General features: G+C 37.8%; 2 protein-coding genes across 7 annotated transcripts in view; one reads left to right on the top strand and one right to left on the bottom strand.

Moving 5' to 3' along the window:
• LOC128684806 (lysophospholipase D GDPD1-like) overlaps positions 1 to 12,424 on the top strand; it is a 106,782-nt gene extending 94,358 nt beyond the window's left edge. For all 4 annotated transcript variants that reach the window (XM_053771083.2, XM_070101215.1, XM_070101207.1 and 1 more), the window contains exon 7: positions 3,819 to 12,424. In XM_053771083.2, coding sequence (XP_053627058.2) covers positions 3,819 to 3,965 — 147 coding nt within the window. In that variant the 3' untranslated portion in view covers positions 3,966 to 12,424. The remainder of the gene's footprint in view (positions 1 to 3,818) is intronic.
• The window catches only part of LOC128684805 (maternal embryonic leucine zipper kinase), a 151,652-nt gene extending 134,338 nt beyond the window's left edge, over positions 1 to 17,314 (bottom strand). For 2 of the 3 annotated variants that reach the window (XM_070101185.1, XM_070101180.1), the window contains exon 1: positions 16,903 to 17,152. The gene's annotated coding sequence lies outside the window, so the exon portion shown is untranslated. Of the gene's footprint in view, positions 1 to 16,902; positions 17,153 to 17,254 lie in introns of those variants that run through there. The other variant, XM_070101193.1, reaches the window with a different exon arrangement.
• Between the last annotated feature and the right edge of the window lie 3,375 nt (positions 17,315 to 20,689).

The raw sequence follows: 20,689 nt of genomic DNA, 5'->3' as shown, positions 1-20,689 counted from the left end.
ATGCCCCTGGTCATCCTACAGACTTGGCAGAGTGACTTTGTGGGGACATGAGCTTCATTAAGGTGAAGTTTTTGCCTCTCCTGCAGCCCATGGACCAGCAGGTTATTGCAAACTTCAAAAAACTGTACACAAAAGCTCTGTTTGAAAGGTGCTTTGTAGTGACCTCAGAAACTCAATTGACTCTAAGAGAGTTTTGGAGATAGCACTTTAATATCCTCAATTGTGTAAACCTTATAGGTAAGGCTTGGGAGGAAGTGACTAAGAGGACCTTGAACTCTGCTTGGAAGAAACTGTGGCCAGAATGTGTAGACCAAAGGGATTTTGAAGGGTTTGAGGCTAACCCTGAGAATCCTATGCCAGTTGAGGAATCAATTGTGGCACTGGGGAAGTCCTTGGGGTTGGAGGTTAGTGGGGAGGATGTGGAAGAGTTGGTGGAGGAGGACAATGAAGAACTAACCACCGATGAGCTGCTAGATCAACTTCAACAGCAAGAGGCCACACCTGAGGAAATTGCTTCGGAGGAGGGGAAAGAGAAATTGAAGAAGTTGCCTACTTCAAAGATTAAGGAAATCTGTGCAAAGTGGCTTGAAGTGCAAACCTTCATGGATGAAAATCACCCTCAGACAGCTATTGCAAGCCGTGCTGGTGACTATTACACTGACACTGTTGTGAAACACTTTAGGAAAGTCATAAAGGTACGAGAGGTACAGGCCACTATGGACAGATATGTTGTGCGACAGAGGTCCAGTGACTTTGAAGCTGGTCCTAGTGGCATTAAAAGAAGAAGGGAAGCAACTCTGGAAAAGGACTTGACACCTCAAGTCCTAATGGAAGGGGATTCCCCTTCTAAACACTAAAACCATCCAGTCTCCCCTCCTCCCATCCCATCAATCATCACCACATCTTCAATAAAGGTAAGTGTCATGTAACTGTGCATGTTTTCTTAAGTTTGTGTGTATTAAAATTAATATTTCATGTGGTAAAAATTTTTTTTTTCATACTTTTGGGTGTCTTGCACGGATTAATTTGATTTCCATTATTTCTCATGGGGAAAATTAATTCGCATAACGATAATTTCACATAACATTGAGCTCTCAGGAACGGATTAATAGCGTTATGCGGGGGGTCCACTGTATAACAAAAAAGAAAAAATGTAGATAAAAGTTTTTTACACATTTTCAAATGTAAAAAAAAAAAAAGATGATGTACATTTTTTACATACTTTCAAATGTTGAAAAAATGTATATATACATTTGGACCGTTTAAGGGTTAATAGAATGAGAGACTCAGCAGGGAGTGTAGTATAAAATTAATGAAATGCAGGAGTCATATACATAATTATAACGCTGTGTAAACATCCAAGGTCTATGACTCTCAACCTTCTAGTACCAGATACATGAAATATTACAGAAACATGGGCAAAGTTCTCAAAGCGAAACTGAATTGCTAACTGCTCAAAGGGCCTAAATCAACAAAATTTTGATAGCTATATACAAATTTTGTTGAAAATAAGAAAAAGTTTTGGAGTGAGATTAACAAGTTAAGAAAGCCTAGAGAACAAATTGATTTGTCAGTTAAAAATAGGAGAGGAGAGTTATTAAATGGAGAGTTAGAGGTATTGGGAAGATGGAAGGAATATTTTGAGGAATTGTTAAATGTTGATGAAGATAGGGAAGCTGTGATTTCGTGTATAGGGCAAGGAGGAATAACATCTTGTAGGAGTGAGGAAGAGCCAGTTGTGAGTGTGGGGGAAGTTCGTGAGGCAGTAGGTAAAATGAAAGGGGGTAAGGCAGCCGGGATTGATGGGATAAAGATAGAAATGTTAAAAGCAGGTGGGGATATAGTTTTGGAGTGGTTGGTGCAATTACTTAATAAATGTATGGAAGAGGGTAAGGTACCTAGGGATTGGCAGAGAGCATGCATAGTTCCTCTGTATAAAGGCAAAGGGGATAAAAGAGAGTGCAAAAATTATAGGGGGATAAGTCTGTTGAGTGTACCTGGTAAAGTGTATGGTAGAGTTATAATTGAAAGAATTAAGAGTAAGACGGAGAATAGGATAGCAGATGAACAAGGAGGCTTTAGGAAAGGTAGGGGGTGTGTGGACCAGGTGTTTACAGTGAAACATATAAGTGAACAGTATTTAGATAAGGCTAAAGAGGTCTTTGTGGCATTTATGGATTTGGAAAAGGCATATGACAGGGTGGATAGGGGGGCAATGTGGCAGATGTTGCAAGTGTATGGTGTAGGAGGTAGGTTACTGAAAGCAGTGAAGAGTTTTTACGAGGATAGTGAGGCTCAAGTTAGAGTATGTAGGAAAGAGGGAAATTTTTTTTCCCAGTAAAAGTAGGCCTTAGACAAGGATGTGTGATGTCACCGTGGTTGTTTAATATATTTATAGATGGGGTTGTAAGAGAAGTAAATGCGAGGGTCTTGGCAAGAGGCGTGGAGTTAAAAGATAAAGAATCACACACAAAGTGGGAGTTGTCACAGCTGCTCTTTGCTGATGACACTGTGCTCTTGGGAGATTCTGAAGAGAAGTTGCAGAGATTGGTGGATGAATTTGGTAGGGTGTGCAAAAGAAGAAAATTAAAGGTGAATACAGGAAAGAGTAAGGTTATGAGGATAACAAAAAGATTAGGTGATGAAAGATTGAATATCAGATTGGAGGGAGAGAGTATGGAGGAGGTGAACGTATTCAGATATTTGGGAGTGGACGTGTCAGCGGATGGGTCTATGAAAGATGAGGTGAATCATAGAATTGATGAGGGAAAAAGAGTGAGTGGTGCACTTAGGAGTCTGTGGAGACAAAGAACTTTGTCCTTGGAGGCAAAGAGGGGAATGTATGAGAGTATAGTTTTACCAACGCTCTTATATGGGTGTGAAGCATGGGTGATGAATGTTGCAGCGAGGAGAAGGCTGGAGGCAGTGGAGATGTCATGTCTGAGGGCAATGTGTGGTGTGAATATAATGCAGAGAATTCGTAGTTTGGAAGTTAGGAGGAGGTGCGGGATTACCAAAACTGTTGTCCAGAGGGCTGAGGAAGGGTTGTTGAGGTGGTTCGGACATGTAGAGAGAATGGAGCGAAACAGAATGACTTCAAGAGTGTATCAGTCTGTAGTGGAAGGAAGGCGGGGTAGGGGTCGGCCTAGGAAGGGTTGGAGGGAGGGGGTAAAGGAGGTTTTGTGTGCGAGGGGCTTGGACTTCCAGCAGGCATGCGTGAGCGTGTTTGATAGGAGTGAATGGAGACAAATGGTTTTTAATACTTGACGTGCTGTTGGAGTGTGAGCAAAGTAACATTTATGAAGGGATTCAGGGAAACCGGCAGGCCGGACTTGAGTTCTGGAGATGGGAAGTACAGTGCCTGCACTCTGAAGGAGGGGTGTTAATGTTGCAGTTTTAAAAACTGTAGTGTAAAGCACCCTTCTGGCAAGACAGTGATGGAGTGAATGATGGTGAAAGTTTTTCTTTTTCGGGCCACCCTGCCTTGGTGGGAATCGGCCGGTGTGATAATAAATAAAAAAATAAAATACATGTGTGTGTGTGTTGTTGTTGTTGTTAGCTTGATCAACCAGGCAGTCAGCAAATCATCATCTCTGGCTAAACTGCAAGGCTGACCACAGGTATGTCTTGCAATTCCTGCCAGGATTTCATTATTGATGTTAAATACCATTACTGCAGAAACCATCGAGGGTTTTTCAGTTACTTCAAATTCCATTTCATTGAGACTGCCTACTTATCACTATTTATTACCAAACAGGAATTTTATTATCTGCCAATTTTATCACTGTATAAACTGACATTACTTAATTTTTCCACAGACTTATCTTTGGGTGATGAACACAGAAGAAGATTTTCGCAAGGCCTTCGAAACTGGAGCCACTGGTGTTATGACAGACTATCCCACCAAACTGAAAGCATTCCTGGAGCAAAACCCACAGTATTGTAATGATCAAAAACTAAGCTAAATGTAGCTGTAGTCAAATTATAACATAAATAGCTGACCACCTAAGGGTTTTAGGGTTTAATGAAAAAAAAAATTCCTTGTGATGCATTAAGTTATAAGGGGAACTGACGGGTATGGGCAGTATGGTTCATATCATTTATCCACTCTAATCATCCCTGTAATATACAGTAATTTAAATTCTTCAAAAGACTCAAACTTTTTTTTATTTGGTTCCTTGCTCCTAATTACTGGGTGCTTACATTATTTAAATTAAAACAGAAAATCAGCCTAGATGATTCTTATGAAATTTTTAAGCAGAAAAAAATATTTGATTAAATAAAATACCACAGATGGGTTTTTATGCAATACTGTATATATGAACACGTTTTAGGAGCACCCACTCGGAGCAGTGAATCGGTGTACAGACTTGTATTCAGATTATTATAGAGAGATTTTTTGCAAATTTAGATTTGCTAGGTGCATGTTAGCACTGCTATAAATTATGAAATAAAATGCTCAAATATGTTACTGATCTTAGTAAAAATTTAAGTTGAGAAAAGGGACTTCATTAAAAAATACTGGTCTAATTGATTTATCAGCAGAGTGGCTTTTAGGTTCAACACTTATTAATATGTAAATTGAAGAAGAGAAATCTGTCTTTTATTTTTATATATTGTAAATATGTATTGTGTTACATTCACATAAGAATTATAAAAATCTATTACCCTGATATTTTTCATTACAGTTTATGAATTTTATTAAAAGCCAGTATTTATATTTAATCCATACTAATACAGATGAAATTTCATCATTTATTTTTTGTAGTAATTTTTCAAAATTAGTGTATATGCTCCAGACTCCAAATAATAAATTTAGGACATTCTAATATTTGAAAGTAAATCATGAGCCACATTTAGTTTTTGCTTTTGAGAGTAGAAATGCTATAATCTGTGACTAAGTACACACCTTCATCTAAAGTAGCTCTTCGATTCTCTTAGCACGCAACAAATTTAGATGAGGTTTTCCTCCTTTTAATTCAGAATATATTTTATGCCCAATTACTAAATCCTAGTATTGTAATTTTTGCATTCATTTAAACAAAAAAGAAATGTTAATTACAAACAGAATCATTGTATCTCACTATGGAGAGGATTTAAGCTCATGTTGTTGAGATGCTCTTTATTCTCAGATTTTAAATCAAGCTCTCACTACCAAGTACAGTGTACTCTTTACACTCCAGTGTACACAAAGGTCTTAAAACCATCTTGCTGTAAAAAGGATACACACTTATGGCAAGGAAATGCTCTCTAGTCTTAAACTCAGTCAAGCTCTCACTCATAAGTATACTCAAGCATAGGTCGAGGTCTTATGTTTTTTAGGCAAGTAGGTCAATACACTTTCATAATATTTTTGAAGGGTTGAAATCCAAACATGTTTTCTGTAACCTACTGGTCAGGTACATCAGTAGCAAAACTGTGACCATATTCCACTTTGCACACATACATAAACTTGAACACACTTGATAGTAGACTTGCAGTGCTAACCTCCTCTGTCATTGTGTTAATAGTACACCAGCTGACCATTGCAGCATACACTAACTAATTACTTCATCATATACCAGTGCCCACAGAGATTGGGTTTCACTTTATCGGCCATCTCCCACCAGGTAGGGTGACCCAACAAAGAAGAGAACACTTTCAGTGTCACTTGCCAGAAGGGCATTGACATCACAGTTCAGATGACCATATATTTTAATTTTGGGTCACCTTTCATGAAAGAAAACATTTGATTGAGAGATAACATTTTTTGTAGCACAAAAAAGTGTGCAGAAATTTTTAAGAGGAAACTGGATCACTACAGCCACGAAGTGCCTTATAAGCCAGGCTGTGATGGATGTGTGGGCCAGTGGGCCATCAACTGCAACAATCTGGATGAACACGTAACACTGGTCTACAGCAAAATTGGCTCTATTGATAAAGATATGGACTCATCCTTCCTTGAGACAGAGGACATGGAGGATGAGGGAACCTTCAAAAGTTGAAAGTCTTCAACTTCACAAGATCGTGTGTGTGTTCATAACTTAACAGTAATGAACATGGTGAACATTTCCACCAGGACATCTCAGTGGAGAAATACTACCAGGGAAAATGAAATCAATCATTGTTAGCAGATACTGCTGGACAATAACAAGAAATGCTCCAGAAGCAAAATATATGAAATAAGCAAAGAAGCATCTGTTGTATCAATACAAGTGAATTCATTGTACAGATATGTTACTAATATAATGTATGCAGAATGCATAAATTTCTTTGGAAACTTAAGCCAATCCATTGTTATCATGGTCATATTAATTTTCAGCACCCCAAAATCTTAGTGATATACCCTTTTTCTCAGAAGCACAAAACCATTTAAAACTTATAGACCAGTGTAATCAACAGTTTCAGGCCAGGCTCTGAGGGTAGAACAACTCTCAAAAATTATCACAAGTCAAACAGCACACTTGACCTTAATACACTAACCCAGTACCAACACTAAAAGTTGGTTTTCACTCCATTTTATGATTTTTCACATCGGGTGTAAGGGGATCCACTGCTGTGGTGAAGGGACTCTTGATCTGAGGTACTGAACTTCCTGTCCCCCCCTTCTTTTAGACTGAATCTAGATACCCCCAACCCCTCCCTCCTTGTCATTTGGCACCATTGATCGATAAAATTTCCTCGTTTTTGTGAAATCAGCCTTGTTCTAACTTGGCTTTTGTTGCTGGTGCTGCAGTGGCCTTGTCACTTCACCCAGTTGAAGCAATTATATTATGACATGTCAGCTGTCACTCCAGGGAGACATCAAGAAGTCATCTGGCAGGGCCTCTGATAGAAATATTACCAGAGGTTTCCTGCAGTTCCAGGAATGGCAACTGAAGGTTTACAACTCCTGACTTTCATTCCTGTTTGCCCACCCACGGTTTGTGCTCTGATCTAATCCAGCATTTTTGATAAGCAAAGCTCAGTTAATTTGAAAGTGCCATCCTAGTGTTGTGCACCAGGTAGTGTAAAAGGCACTATCTAGGGAATAATGCCAGAGTCAGTTTCCTAGACCTGACTCCACAGAAGGCCATAATTTACCACAGCCTTCATTTATAGTTGACTGGGGCACATTGTCTCATCATGCTTGTGTACAATGGTGTACCTGCAATGAGTAAAGTATGCCAAAACTTTGGCACAACAGTCTTAGAACTATCATTCACTGCTATGATAGATTTTCCATGATCCTGCAGGTGTAGTGGCGCATAAATGCCTTAATTCTTCGATCCAGTGGTTGTACAAAGGTGTCTTATTGGGTGGTGAAAAACCTTCACATTTGAATTGAAAGGCTGCAAGATTTCTAGATATTATAGGAATTATCAAGTCAGTACCACCTTAAATGAAAGGTGTTTTGTGGCCAGGTAGATCTTCATTGCAGGAATAAAGTAATGCTTTAACTATTCAACAAACAGGACCTCGGTCATCTAGTTAGACATTCAAATAATAGGCATACTGGTTTTGTCTTGTCCTTTTAAAGCAAGGGGAATCTGTAAGCAATAAATTAGCAGTCATGCACTTTAATTACTTGTTGCATTAGTGGACAGAATCAAGTTGAACTTACTCTCTGTTGCCATTAACCCAGGTGCAAATATTTCTTGCTTGTTAATAAGATCTTGACAGCATTTTCCTCCATGCTGATTTTTTCACACTTTATAGCCCAAATTATCTGGGGCTCTACCACTTAAATAATTTTATGTAGAAAGTTTCCAACAGTTTTATTAAAATCATGTTGGCTGGTTTTGTGTTATCTAGGAGTTTATTGTACATACCTAGTTGATCACGTTAGACAAGAATTTTTGACCTCCATCAGCTCTCTCTTTCAACACTTTAAAAAGTGGTATTTTCTTCAAAGTAAATGACATCAGCAAAGCTGAAAAACTATTGCACCTAGATGCTAATGGCAGCACTGCAGTCCAGACACACCAACACTCCACCCTCAACCCATCTCATGTGACCATTGATAAATCTCCCACGAAAGTAGAGACTTTCACACACTGTGCCCCAAATAAACCAAAAAAAAAAATTTTTCCTCTCCAATCACCAGTGGAAACAAATCTTTCCAGCCAGAGGACAAAGAAGATATCCATGAAGTAGAGCTAAATTAACATTCAACTGCCTTGTATTTCCAACCTCAGTCTGCATAGCAGGTCATCATCTGACAGCAAGAACTGAAGCTAACTCACTTTGCCAGAGTGCTGGTGCTACAGCCACACAACACAATATTGTCGATTACAGAAGCGTGCCTAGTTTAGAGAAGCAGATAACAATCCATCTTATCTAAACTGCAACAGCACACTTCCCTCATTTTGATCAGTGCCCAGTTTTTTCCTCAGAGATACAACATTTAAGAAAAAAGCTCATCATATCAAGCCAAGACTGCTATGCTAGCAAGGTTAACTATCTCTTACACCAGAGCAATTGGGCCCCCCTCAACACCCAGGACCATTCCTACATATTTCTTTTAAGAATGGACTGCCTTGGGGTGATGCTCCTCAGAACCATTAACAAGTATAACATACATGAGCTCGACCTATACTCTAGTATACATATTAATAGAAGCAAAGATATTGAACAAAAACAATGCTATTGACACAGTCATGGTTGTGATTAATTGTTGTAAAGACCAAGTTTTTTTTCAGTCAGGAGTGTTATTTATTAGTTATATTAATCATTATAATATTGGAATACAGTGTATCTTAGTACGTACTATTCTTTGGAATAAATATTTGTAAATGCCAGTATTAACTGTGAATGAAAATTAATTACAATAGTACACCAGCAAGCTATCTTTGGTGTGTGTACGTAAAATTTAACTTCAAAACATTTTGTTTGGCACTGATACTGTATGAAGAAAAGATGCAGGTGCAGAACAAGCTTTTATAACAATGCTTCATTCTGTATAGAGCTTAATCAAGTTAAAGCTCTTTATAAAGCAAAAATAGTCACACTAATAGCTTGTTACTCACCTGGCTCTTACTGTCAGCTGTATGACAGGTTTGATTTTGGCCAAAATCTTTCCACACACAGTATATTGCTGAGATTTATTCCAAAGAATATATTTCTGGGACTGCTGACTCCCAATGAAGCCCTGCATACACATGCAAGGCTTTAAGATCAGCAGAAAACAGCACAGTACAACTTACTCTTTAACAAATTAACAATAAACACTTGCACAGCCATTGGTAACTCTCAGCCACACCTTCCCTATTCATGGTGCCTTGCAAGTGCATGTAATATACTGAATACTCAGTTCCAAGGTGGATACACACAAAATAGATGCTTCAGTCAGTGGTGGATTAAGAGTAAGTGGAACCCTGGGGGCAACACCTGTACTGTATATGCAATACATTTATATTCTAAAATATTACCATGCTTTAATTACTGAAAATTATGTATTAAAAAAAATACACAAATCAGTTTGAAATTATGAACCACAGTTTTATTCCATTAAGCAATTTTTAATACAAAATAGTCTTAGCCCCCCCCCCCTTTCCATACCAGGGAGGGCCTTTCAGCAAGTTTCCCTTTGCACTTATGTTAATCCGCTACAGGCTTCAGCGCTTATGAGGCAGTTGTAAGAAACACTGACCATCAACCCTATCAAGACTGCACAAAATGCCCAGATAATGCTTCATCACTTTTGGTTGTCTATAATAGAACTTTGCAAGTAAATGGCCACTTTAATGCTGCTTACTTTAGAGGGTAGACTGGCCTTTAGCAACATGTGACGTCAAATTGATATTACGTATCTTGGCACCTTGACCATATTGGTATGCAGCAATATGTCATTTAGTTATCAAAACAATTTTCATGTATTGTTGAAGGACACACTTTAGAAATATGTTCCTCTTGGAATCATAATTGATTGTACTGTATGTTTAACAGCAAATGTCCTGTAAATTCTTAAACCATTTGTAATTTATGGGCAATATTCTGATCCCAATTTATTGCAAATACTCTTTATACAAGTGACCTTTGTTATGGTATACCAAATGTGAACTTTTAAATCATTGACCTTTGTTACACTAAATGTGATATTTTTATTTATGACCACTACATGTTAAAAGAGAGAAAGCATATTTAATGCAGATATTAGCAAGAGTACTCAAGTATTCTTTGAAGGAAGTTTCAATTCAGGTGAAATTCCAAAGGCCTTAAAAAGAGCTGACATAGCCCCACTTCAGAAAAGGAGCAGCAAAGCAATAGCAAAAAAACTAGACCAGTAGAACTAACATCACATTAAAAGAAAAAATCTTGATAAAGGTGCTGAGACAAAACTGACTTAATAGAAAAATGAGCTAAATAACCCTAATTAACAGGACTTTAGAGCAGGAAACTCTTGCCTAACACAACTATAAAATGACCATGAAAAAGTACAGTCTTTGGGAGGGGGGAAAAAACTGGTGTAATCTGCATGGGTTTTCAAAAGCATTTGACAAGTGAGACCATGGAGTAATAGCTCACAAGTAGGGAAAATGATATTAAAAATTAGTAGTAAACTAAAAGAACAGTCTCAACAAAGCAAAAAGTTTAGTACCCCAAGGCATGATCCAAACACCATTACAGTTTCTCATCCTCATAGAGAGGTAAGAATACTAATCAGAACTTCATATTAGCCTTTGTGGAGGCTTTCAAAAGTATGAACATCACCTCAGATCAAACAAAAATTTATGTCAACAGTCTTCCAATGGGCAAGTATGAATAACATCGTCAGTGGTGATAAATTTCAACTACATTGGTATGAGAAGAATGAACTCAAACTAGCGCAGTATACAGAATGCTGGCAAACCATTTCATAGAACTAAAGAAACAGGTAAAATACTTTAAAATAATTATGTCAGAATCTCTCATTTGGAAAACATAAGAATAATTGTCAAGAGAATGTCATTTGGAGAATGTATTAAGACAAATGCAGTAAAGGCAAGGAAAACAAAAAGATGAATTATGAGAGCTTTCAAAACAGCTTTTCAAGGCAGAAGGTAGAGTTGGAATATGCACAGAGGCTGTCTACTTTCCTTATAGAATCAACAAAACATATAAACTATTGGGAGCGGCTCCAGGCATTTATGTTGTCCTCCGTAAATGAGAAGAAATCCCTCATAATACATACATGGAAGATACTCAAAGGCTTGGTTCTTAACCTGCACACTGTTGTAACAGTTCACTGGAGTGAAAGATATGGGAAAAAGTAAGTATTGAATAAACTCAGTGAAGAGCAAGGAAGGATGCGGGTACAATTAGAGCACTGAGTATGTTTGAACTGAGCCTCCACCATACTAGCAGCAGATATCAGAAGTACTCCTGGAATGAAGACACAAGTTTTCAAGAAGATGGGCAGCTTCCTATTAAAAGTACCATATAAGCCAGGTTGTGATGGCTATGTGGGTCTCTAGCACAAACAGCCTGGTTGACCAGGCAGTCAACAGGAAAACCCGGTCTCAGTCCAGGCTGCGAGGGTAAATGAGCCCTCAAAACTGGTCACAAGTAAAATATGTATGACAGGACATTTGACAACAAACGGTATAAAGTATAATGAATTATTTTTTATATTTTGTAATTGTATACAAAAATATATGTACACACTTCAGAAGTTTGTACTTTTTTAGTCATTCTACTTTTAGCAGTACACCTTCATACATTTGTTCCAGCACTCACTTGTATTAGCTGCACAACTTGCCATACACACCATGTCTTTTTCTTAAATCATTACTCTTCTTAAACTTCAGACAATTCAGTAGTTTCTCAGATCTTTCTAGTTTCCAAAACACAGCCTTAACTAAGATTCCTACCTATTTTTTAATACAGGTTTAAAAATCATCTTAAGTTTTGTATCTACACCCCTTAACTAAGCTTTACATATTTACTAGTTATGCAAGTCTTTCAGATCTTAGTTTACAATCTACTATCCTTCAGCTGTCTATCAGCTTTACAACATTCCCAGATAAGTGAGTGGAACAGGTGCTCAAGCATCACAAATTTCGTCCATGTGCAGCATTAGGGTTTGTGTCCTTGACTAGCTTAAGTTTTTAATTAAACAGGGAATATGAATATTCCTTTATTTACTCATTAAGGTGCTGTATGACCTTTGCAGTTTCAGCACTTCCCCAGGAATACAGTATTTATTTATATGGGACATTCCTCTCCTATCCCTCTTCTTGTTATTTGTGTACTGTACCTATATTAAAATTATTGTCCCACTGCCTAAAATAGTTTCTGCTTGTGCAGGAATCCCATCCACTCATCATCATTTTTCAAGCACAGCCAATTTTTACACTCATTCTCAGATAGAATCACTGTCCATTCATTTTGTCCTGTGCTTTTTGCATATCCATCTTCACTTGTTTATATTTTTATCTCCATTTGTGAATATTATTAAACATTGTAAATAAAATAGAACACTTAATGCTTTGTTTTAATGTAATTCTTTAAAATTCCTCAGTGTATTGGCATAAAGTTATACAGTACGTATAAGAAAATTTAACACTGTATAAATAAAGTACTAATTCTTTAATCACCACACCCAAATTAATATCACATGCATTCCTAACAGTAATCAGTATAAGATTTTTTAATATGAACAGTAATAATTTAAAAAAATTATGGTAAAATGTAATGCTGAGCGACTAGGGTAACTTAACGTTTCGTGCTTGGCTTTAAGACTAAGGTTTAATTGTAATAAGGCTATTTTGCAAAAAAAAATAAGGGATAGTGGCTTGGAAAGATTTAGGCTTATTCAAACAATAGTTAATTAAGTACAGGTCCTCCCACCCCTCAATGGTACCATTTCTAGCACTACTATATGTGCAATATACATTAACCTTGTGAAAAATGAGATTCACAAATGTAACGAAAATTTTTGTTATATAAAGTTTAATGTTAATGGCCTAAATGAGCTTAGTTCAGCTGGCTTGGGCCTCTAACACTAATGTTGTATGAAGTAAGGGACACCAGTCCACTAGTTTACATGTGTTCGGGGCAATGAAAATGTGTGACTTAAGATGAACACAGTTAAGGTAGTAGTAGCAGTCTTGTGAGATAACCTAGGTAAACAGGGTTGCTCTTCCTCCCCTCACTACTTAAAAAAGAGTATGTATGCCCTTATAACCCTCCCTTCAGATTAAAGTATCAAAACATTGACCACTTAAGACATGATTATAATACTGTACGGTACCACTAAATACTTATTAATAGTATACATCATGGGTTAAAATAAACTACTTTGATATTTGCTTTGAAAAATACAGACTTACACTCTAATGACAATTGTCTTGTAAATTCTTATTCAGGGAAACAACGAGAAGATTACCTAGACAGTCACGAAGATATATAGTCTTGCCTAGTCACCTAGCTGAAGTTGTCTTCTTTGAAGTACTCATCTTGGGAGGCTATACACTGATCCCAGTGCCTCTGCTACTTTCCTTTCCAAACTGTGTCTAGCATAGCCTGCAATTTTGCTCAAATTTTGTCATTAGTGCTGCCCCCCTGGTATCATTTTACTTATCCCAATTGGGAAGACAGAGTGAAAAGGTTGGAGGAACTTCGGAGTCATACCACTTAGGCAAACACAAGTTTAGGAACTGCAAGGTTCAACTATCTAATGCATGAACAGAAATAAGAAAAAGTACTATGTGGTGTTATGTAAAAAATAATCCTGATAAAGAAGTTGCTAGTGTTAAATTAGCTGCCAATCTACTTAAAAGATACTGATGAGGGAATAAAGAGCGATATAAGAAAATGATTGACACTAAAATAGATCATCAAATAATTTCTGATGTGGGTACTAGAAGACTACTGGACGTTGTGGTCGGAGGAGTGGCAGATGCACTTTACTGCAGACAAGTGTAAGGGTTCTTATAATGATAGGAAAAGAAAATAACTATAAAACTCATAAGCTAAACAGCATAGATCTTAATTAAAGCCAGCAGAAAGATTTAGGCTTCAGGTTATCAGAAATTTAGAGCAAAGATAAGCGTGCATAAGTGTTCACATTAAAGCTAATAGAATTCTTGTCTTCATTCAAGAAGTATAAATAATGAAAGTTATAGCGTTATACTTCAACTTATATCTTTGGTTAAGCCTCATTTAGATTATACTACTCAGTGCTGGTCTCCATATTACAGAATCAGCACAAGTGCACTCAAAAATAAACAAGAGAATGAAGTCTAGTCCTTGGACTAGAAACCTTCCCTACAAAAATAGAACAAAGAGAAACTTGCACTCTCCAGAAAGGAATAGAATTATGGAGGATATGACTGAAGTAAATAAATGAAAAGCAGCAATAAAGGGGATATAAACCAAAACATGACTCAATGCAATGAAATTAAGGTAGAGATATTTAGATTTAGTAAGGATATTGGGATGTACTGGTTTGGCAGTAGAGTTGTAGATACGTGGAACAAACTCCCAGCCTGGTCCCAAGTAACGTCATTGAGGCAAGAACTTTTGGTAGCTTTAAATACATATAGGTTGGACAGGCAAATGAGTGAGTGAGGGTGGGTGTGAATTGGACCTGCCAAGCATGGGCCAATAGGCTTGTTGCAGAGTTCCTTCATTTTTATGTTCCTAAATATGGTAGGGCTTTCAATACACAAAAAGTTTGCTCTACAATAAATAGAGTTTGGGTACAAAAATTTATTTGGTAATTTGTCAGAACCCATCACTCATATTTTGATAGCATATGTCAATATATTTATCAAAAATAAAAATAATGCATTTTTCATTTTCAGCTTGATACTGGTGAGGGGCTCTTCATCTAGGGAACTTGATCTGTGCTCCAGTTTCCTGAATTAAGCCTGAATACCTTCCAATCCCCCCCCCCATTGGCACTGTATAATCCTATGGGTTTAGCGCTTCCCCCTTGATTATAATAATAATTCTGTCAGCTCATAAAAATTAAAGTTTCTCTACAGAGATGTACCAAAATATATGGATCATCCACCCTTACACCTAATGGCCATATACAATGAAATTTATAGCATGTGTAAATGATAATGCAGTAAGAGAAAAATAATATATTAAATGATCAATTATGGGGAAAAAAAGTGGGATTATAATATAAACTCGAGAATTAAGGGGTTAGAACAGAGGAGGAAGGCAAGAAGTGGACAATCTTACAGTGTGGTAGTCCCTGAGCAATGCTCATGCTCTTCATTACTTAGGATGGGATCCATCTCATTTTGAGAGAGATCCCCCAGCTGTCTCCCCCGGGGAGGTGTGGCCCGGCTGTCTCCCCCAGGGAGGTGTGGCTCGGCTGTCTCCCCCGGGGAGGTGTGGCTCGGCTGTCTCTCTGGAAGATATCGCTCAGCAGTTTCCTGTTTCCAGCTATCACCACATACACGGCAGAAAATTAATTTTTAAGTATGAAAAAACGACTGAAGGGATCCTCGGGAAGACCTTCCCCTCTATTTCCAGCTTTTTTAGCCAGATGCAGCCTAAATTGAGGTGGGTGATATTCGCCTCTTACGTACTCCATTTGGATAACGGCCAATAAAAATAAGGGAATGAAACTTAAAAGAGCATCTCGCATATTTCTGGGCTGCTAAAACGTAGCTTTGTGGACTTCCCAAGGTTCACAACTGCCAGTCCACCAAGCTTTTATTTTTTTTTTTTTGCCTCGTTTAATACCTGATACCGTCCTTTGTATTCCCGCCAGAGTCCTGTGTATAAGGAGGAAAGCATTTCATTAGATACCTCGATGCCGGTGATGGGCTTTTGATCCAATGAATTCTAACTACCCTCTGATCGTGTCTGATTGCCTTCCATTCCCCTCTACAGATTAGTGCATTCCCCCTACCCCCCATGAATTCAAAAACGCACAATGCGAGTCGCTATCAGAGAGAAGGTATTTTAATATAGACAGGCTAAATCTTATCTCCAGCAAGAGTTTCTTGCAAGACTACTACCCCGACCCTCCCATGCCAGCCCTCGACTCCTCTGATCCTGTGTACCACCATTATTTCGGGCACACACATAAGTGGTTAGAGCCTGAGGAATTGAGGATAATCAAGTTTGGTCCAGGGAACCGTACCAAGAGCTCTTCACCAACAAGACGTTTTCTAGTGAATGTCTAAATTTGTTGGCACATATCATTCCTCAAGTTGCCGGTATCATATGCCTAGTTTTTACTATGTAAACTGTAGTTTTTTTTTTTTTTTCTTTTTTTTTTAAAGGCAAATTAGCTTTTCTGGGCCCTTTCAAACATATGACGTGTGATACACGAGTTACATTTTTTTTAACCATTGCTTTTTTGTTCCCATGGTGAAAAGGATTATTTATGCACTTTTCAAAGTCTCTGGGATGTCATTCTAAAATAATCCTCTCCATAGTGTTTAGCTTTTCTTTATAAATACTGTGTTCCAGGAATCGTGCCTAGGTGCTTCACGCGGGTACGTTTATTTCATAATGTAATTAAGATATGATAAGCCATGTAAATCATACGAGATGCAATAAGAGGGTTAACATTATATGGCACTGAAGCCCCTCGAGTGCTTAATAAGCTATATTAATATTTTCCTAAGTAATTCTGGAATGTGTCAGTTATTATTCATGCTTATTCTCTGCTCATGTATATTACTGTAATATAATGACTTAGCTTATGACGGCCTACCTAGTAACCTGAGGAAATTTATAAATGTGGTGACCTCCCCCTCCCTCAGAGCAGGAGTTTATAAATGTGACGGCCTCTGGTTGTAAGGACAATCTTCAATACACAACACAGAATTTAATTCATATGCAAAATATCTCAATTTCTCTCATGTCTCTTAATATCCTAAATATTAACTAGTTAGTTTTGATAGGAAATCATGCGTAATAACCCCCGGGAAGAGCGACAACACTACACACATAAATGGCCGCTTACTATGTTACAGTAATGACACTTACCTGAGTGATGCCCAGCGATATTTTATGGGTCACTTGCTTTCATCTAGTGTTGTTTGTAGACGATTCAACTGACTAAGGAATTCACTGCTCACCAGTCGTGGGAGATACTTTGCTCTGAGGAATACATATTCTTGTTTTCCCGTTAGTGTACAATGCGACCCTCCCCCCCTCACCCCTCTCAAGAGTTGGTTAATTAATTGGGTGAAGGTTAATGAACACGAGGGTCACTAATTAATGTTGCACCTTACATCTTAACCACCAGTCTAGGCATCTTTTATCCCTAAAATAGTTATTAAAGGAAGCTCAAAGCCTACATACACTAGGAAAAAATAAAAACCTTTGTTTACAAGACCTTGGGTGTCACGGTCCCGGTCGGGGTCAGTGTTGTCTTCACTTGTCCTGCGCATGCGCTGCTGTAAGTGACAGCGTTTTCTATAAGAGTTTATACCCCTCAAGGGAGGTTCCTTGATGCTGGCGAGGGGCTCTTGATCAAGGGAATTGGATCTGTGCTCCAGTTCCCTGAATACCTTCCATCCCTCCCCCCCACATGCGTTGTATAATCCTAAGGGTTTAGCGCTCCCACATGATTATAATAATAACAGAGTTTATAATTCGGCTTGACTGAGGCTGCTTAGCTAAAATGGTTTGAAGCCTGTCGGTTACACGAGTCAGTAAGTCTGCATGTTCACCACCAGTCAAGAATACTTAAATACCTAAAGTAGGGGTAAAGGTAAACTCGTAGTGTATATATACACAAATACAGATACAGTGCCGGATTTAGATGTAGAAAATCCCAGGTTGTTCCACCTGAGAGGCGGCTCTCAGTCCCCAACCCTCACCATTAGACGGAAGTGTTTTAAACAAAATTCAGTGAAGCCGAGGATGATGACGGGTATTTAAAATTCCACATTCATAATTACTCATTTAAAAAACTTAAGATGTTACTGTTAAATACCGTAGTGATTGAAAAAAACATAAAAATTAAAATTAACATTGATAAACTTGAAATAACCGAACTTTGTTAACATTTTGTGGAATAAGCATTTATTCGTCTAAAATACATATTAAGAAATAAAGAAACTACAATCATCAAATACTGTGGAAAATACTGTATATATTTTCCAGAAATTCAGTATTTATATGTAAATAGATGGCCATACTGTATTTAATAATATTTATGTCATAGAAAACGGAAAGCCTGCGTCTGCGCAGACGAGACTCGCCATCTTGGTTTTGAATTGGATACAACGTTAGTGTAATGGGAAGGAATTTTCGTGCTCTAGAGGTTAAAATTGGGCTGACACCTCTCAAATAGGAGGCGAAATTGTTGGACATGCATTCCTGCATAACTTGAGATATCAGACGACTGGACAAGACAGCTCCAGGAGCCTCAGATAAGCTCTCTAGATTTGTGTATACTTCTGGCCAGTGTTTTCATAAATTTAGTTAGTGAGGTTTTTCTGAGTATGATACAACTTAACATCCAGTCAAATTGGTGAGTGATATTAAGATATATTTTCCTTCTGTTATGTAATTGTGTATATATATAACCATTTATTATTTTTAATATTCAGTCCACAAATTTATATATTTACCAGTATTCCTGGTGAATGTATATTTCATTTAATTAATAGGTCCAGAGCAACTTGTGGATATGACAGTGGTAGGTATCGAAGGGGGACATTTTTGCGACCTAGGTGTCCCAAATTCCTACTTGTCTATGTAACTGATAAATAATAATTATCTTTGTCATCATTTTCTGTTATGTATATAATGAGTTACATTCAGATAAATGCAATTTTCCACAAATACATTAAGACCAGAAAAGCTTTTTTCTAGTTTTCCTCATAGCAAAATCATCCTAAAGTTTTGATAATTAAACTTTATTTGTCTAAGTTCATCATTTTCACTGCACAGAATGCTCAGTGCGGACAACTTCTCTCTTGAGATATTGCGGCCCTTAATCCATTTTTTATTTTTCTGAGGCTTGAAAAAGGCCTCTCCCAAGCAGTTAGTGACCATTAGGCTAAGAAATAACCTCAAGATTGCTTCCACATTAGGAAGGCCATCTGATTTTTTTCCTTATATGTAATTTGATAAGATGAGACAGTGACTGTTCTCTGTAGGCCTGTGGCTTTGTCACACGTACATCTGAAAGTGCAAAAGTTCATCAGTAAGTTTCTGGTCAACATCTGGGTTATGCTGCCATCAACAATTCAACACCTTGCTGAATTTCTTGCTTAGATGCTGTCAGATTAGCAAGAAAGGGAAACATTTGTGCAACATCACTGTACACAGGAGGTCTTAAATTGGCTTCAAGTGCATTTAATATAGGAATAAAGTATTTTATCCTAAACTTATCTCTTGAAGAGAGTTCATCCAAGGCATCAGGATCTGGTGCACTCCGACATTTTCTTGTTGTTTGTTTACCCTGTCTCCTTGTGACAGTTCTGTAGTTAACATTTGGCAAGTTGGCTTTTGCTTGTTGCTCAAGCTCAACAAAATCTTCTTTAATTTTGCTTAAAAAATCCTGAAGTAAACTGTACAAACATACATACACAGGTACTCGATAACAGTTCTGATTTCTAAATGGATTTGCTGACCTTCAGAAAATGACCTACCATACGGGTACAAAAATGCAGCATAAATACAGATTCCAATTCTTCAATTTTCTGCAAAAGATTGTTAGCTTGAAGCCTGGTATCAGTCTTCTCATTAATATCAGAGTACAAATGACTGAGAGGCCTCAATCAACTTATCTACCTCACTGCTTTCCTGGAACAACAAAATCAATACAGAAATCAATGCTAGTGTCGAGTTATTGGCATAACCAGGAGGCCTGGTCACAGACCGGGCCGTGGGGGCGTTGACCCCGGAACTCTCTCCAGGTAAACAATAAGACAGTATTATTCTGAAATGGAGTGCAAGGAACATTACTGAAGGGTTGTTTTGAAGAGACTACAGTGCGTTATGACAGCATGTGTAAGAAAGGTCTATGACAGTGTCAAAATATTATACATCATGGCCGGAGGCCTCCTAAATTTTGAGCCAAGCCTATAGGTAAATCCGGCACTGTACAGACTTCTTGGTTTATAATAATAATAATTATTGTTGCTGATGTTATATTAAAGGAATTATTACGAGTATGGTATTATAGTATAGTTAAGCGATAAACCCGAAGGGGTGATACAAGTAGATCTGCATTATTAGGGAAAGTGCTAAACCTGTAAAGGTCATACTGTGGGAAATTATGAGGACGAGGTTCACAGGTACATTCCTGAAATATTTCAGTCACATAATTTGAGAGGGGGGGGGGGGGCACAACTATTAGTTGTACCTCAGAGCCAGGTGGGATTTTAGAGACACAAGGCTGCACCATGCCTCTCCTCCGAGACACACACACACTTCCACCCACAAGCTAAGTCGGGTCTATCAAATTACAACATAAAATTAACACCAATAATGTTGGTAAATTACAAGATATTGAGTGGATGTATCGTAACTTGTGACTTGAAATGGACAGATGTCAGAATTATGTTAGCCTGGCATGTAGAAGTCGTATACCTGTACAGCATTCTTGTAACCTAATAAATTTGTCATGATTATCTCATGGGGAGAACCTGTACTCAGATCCGAGCTAATACCTAAGCAAGGTTATATTTAACGTGCCAGGCACACTAGGCAAATTACATTGGAGGCAGCGGGATTGTGGTTCATCTCCCAGGATTTCTCACGTGTACTAATGTTAGTTTTATAATATGTAATGTGGGCAGAAGTTAATGAAAAA

This window comes from Cherax quadricarinatus, chromosome 5 (assembly GCF_038502225.1).
Source record: "Cherax quadricarinatus isolate ZL_2023a chromosome 5, ASM3850222v1, whole genome shotgun sequence".
NCBI classification, from domain to species: Eukaryota; Metazoa; Arthropoda; class Malacostraca; order Decapoda; family Parastacidae; genus Cherax; species Cherax quadricarinatus.
The sequence above is the reverse complement of the archived record's forward strand: the minus strand, read 5'-3'. Positions and strand labels throughout refer to the sequence as shown.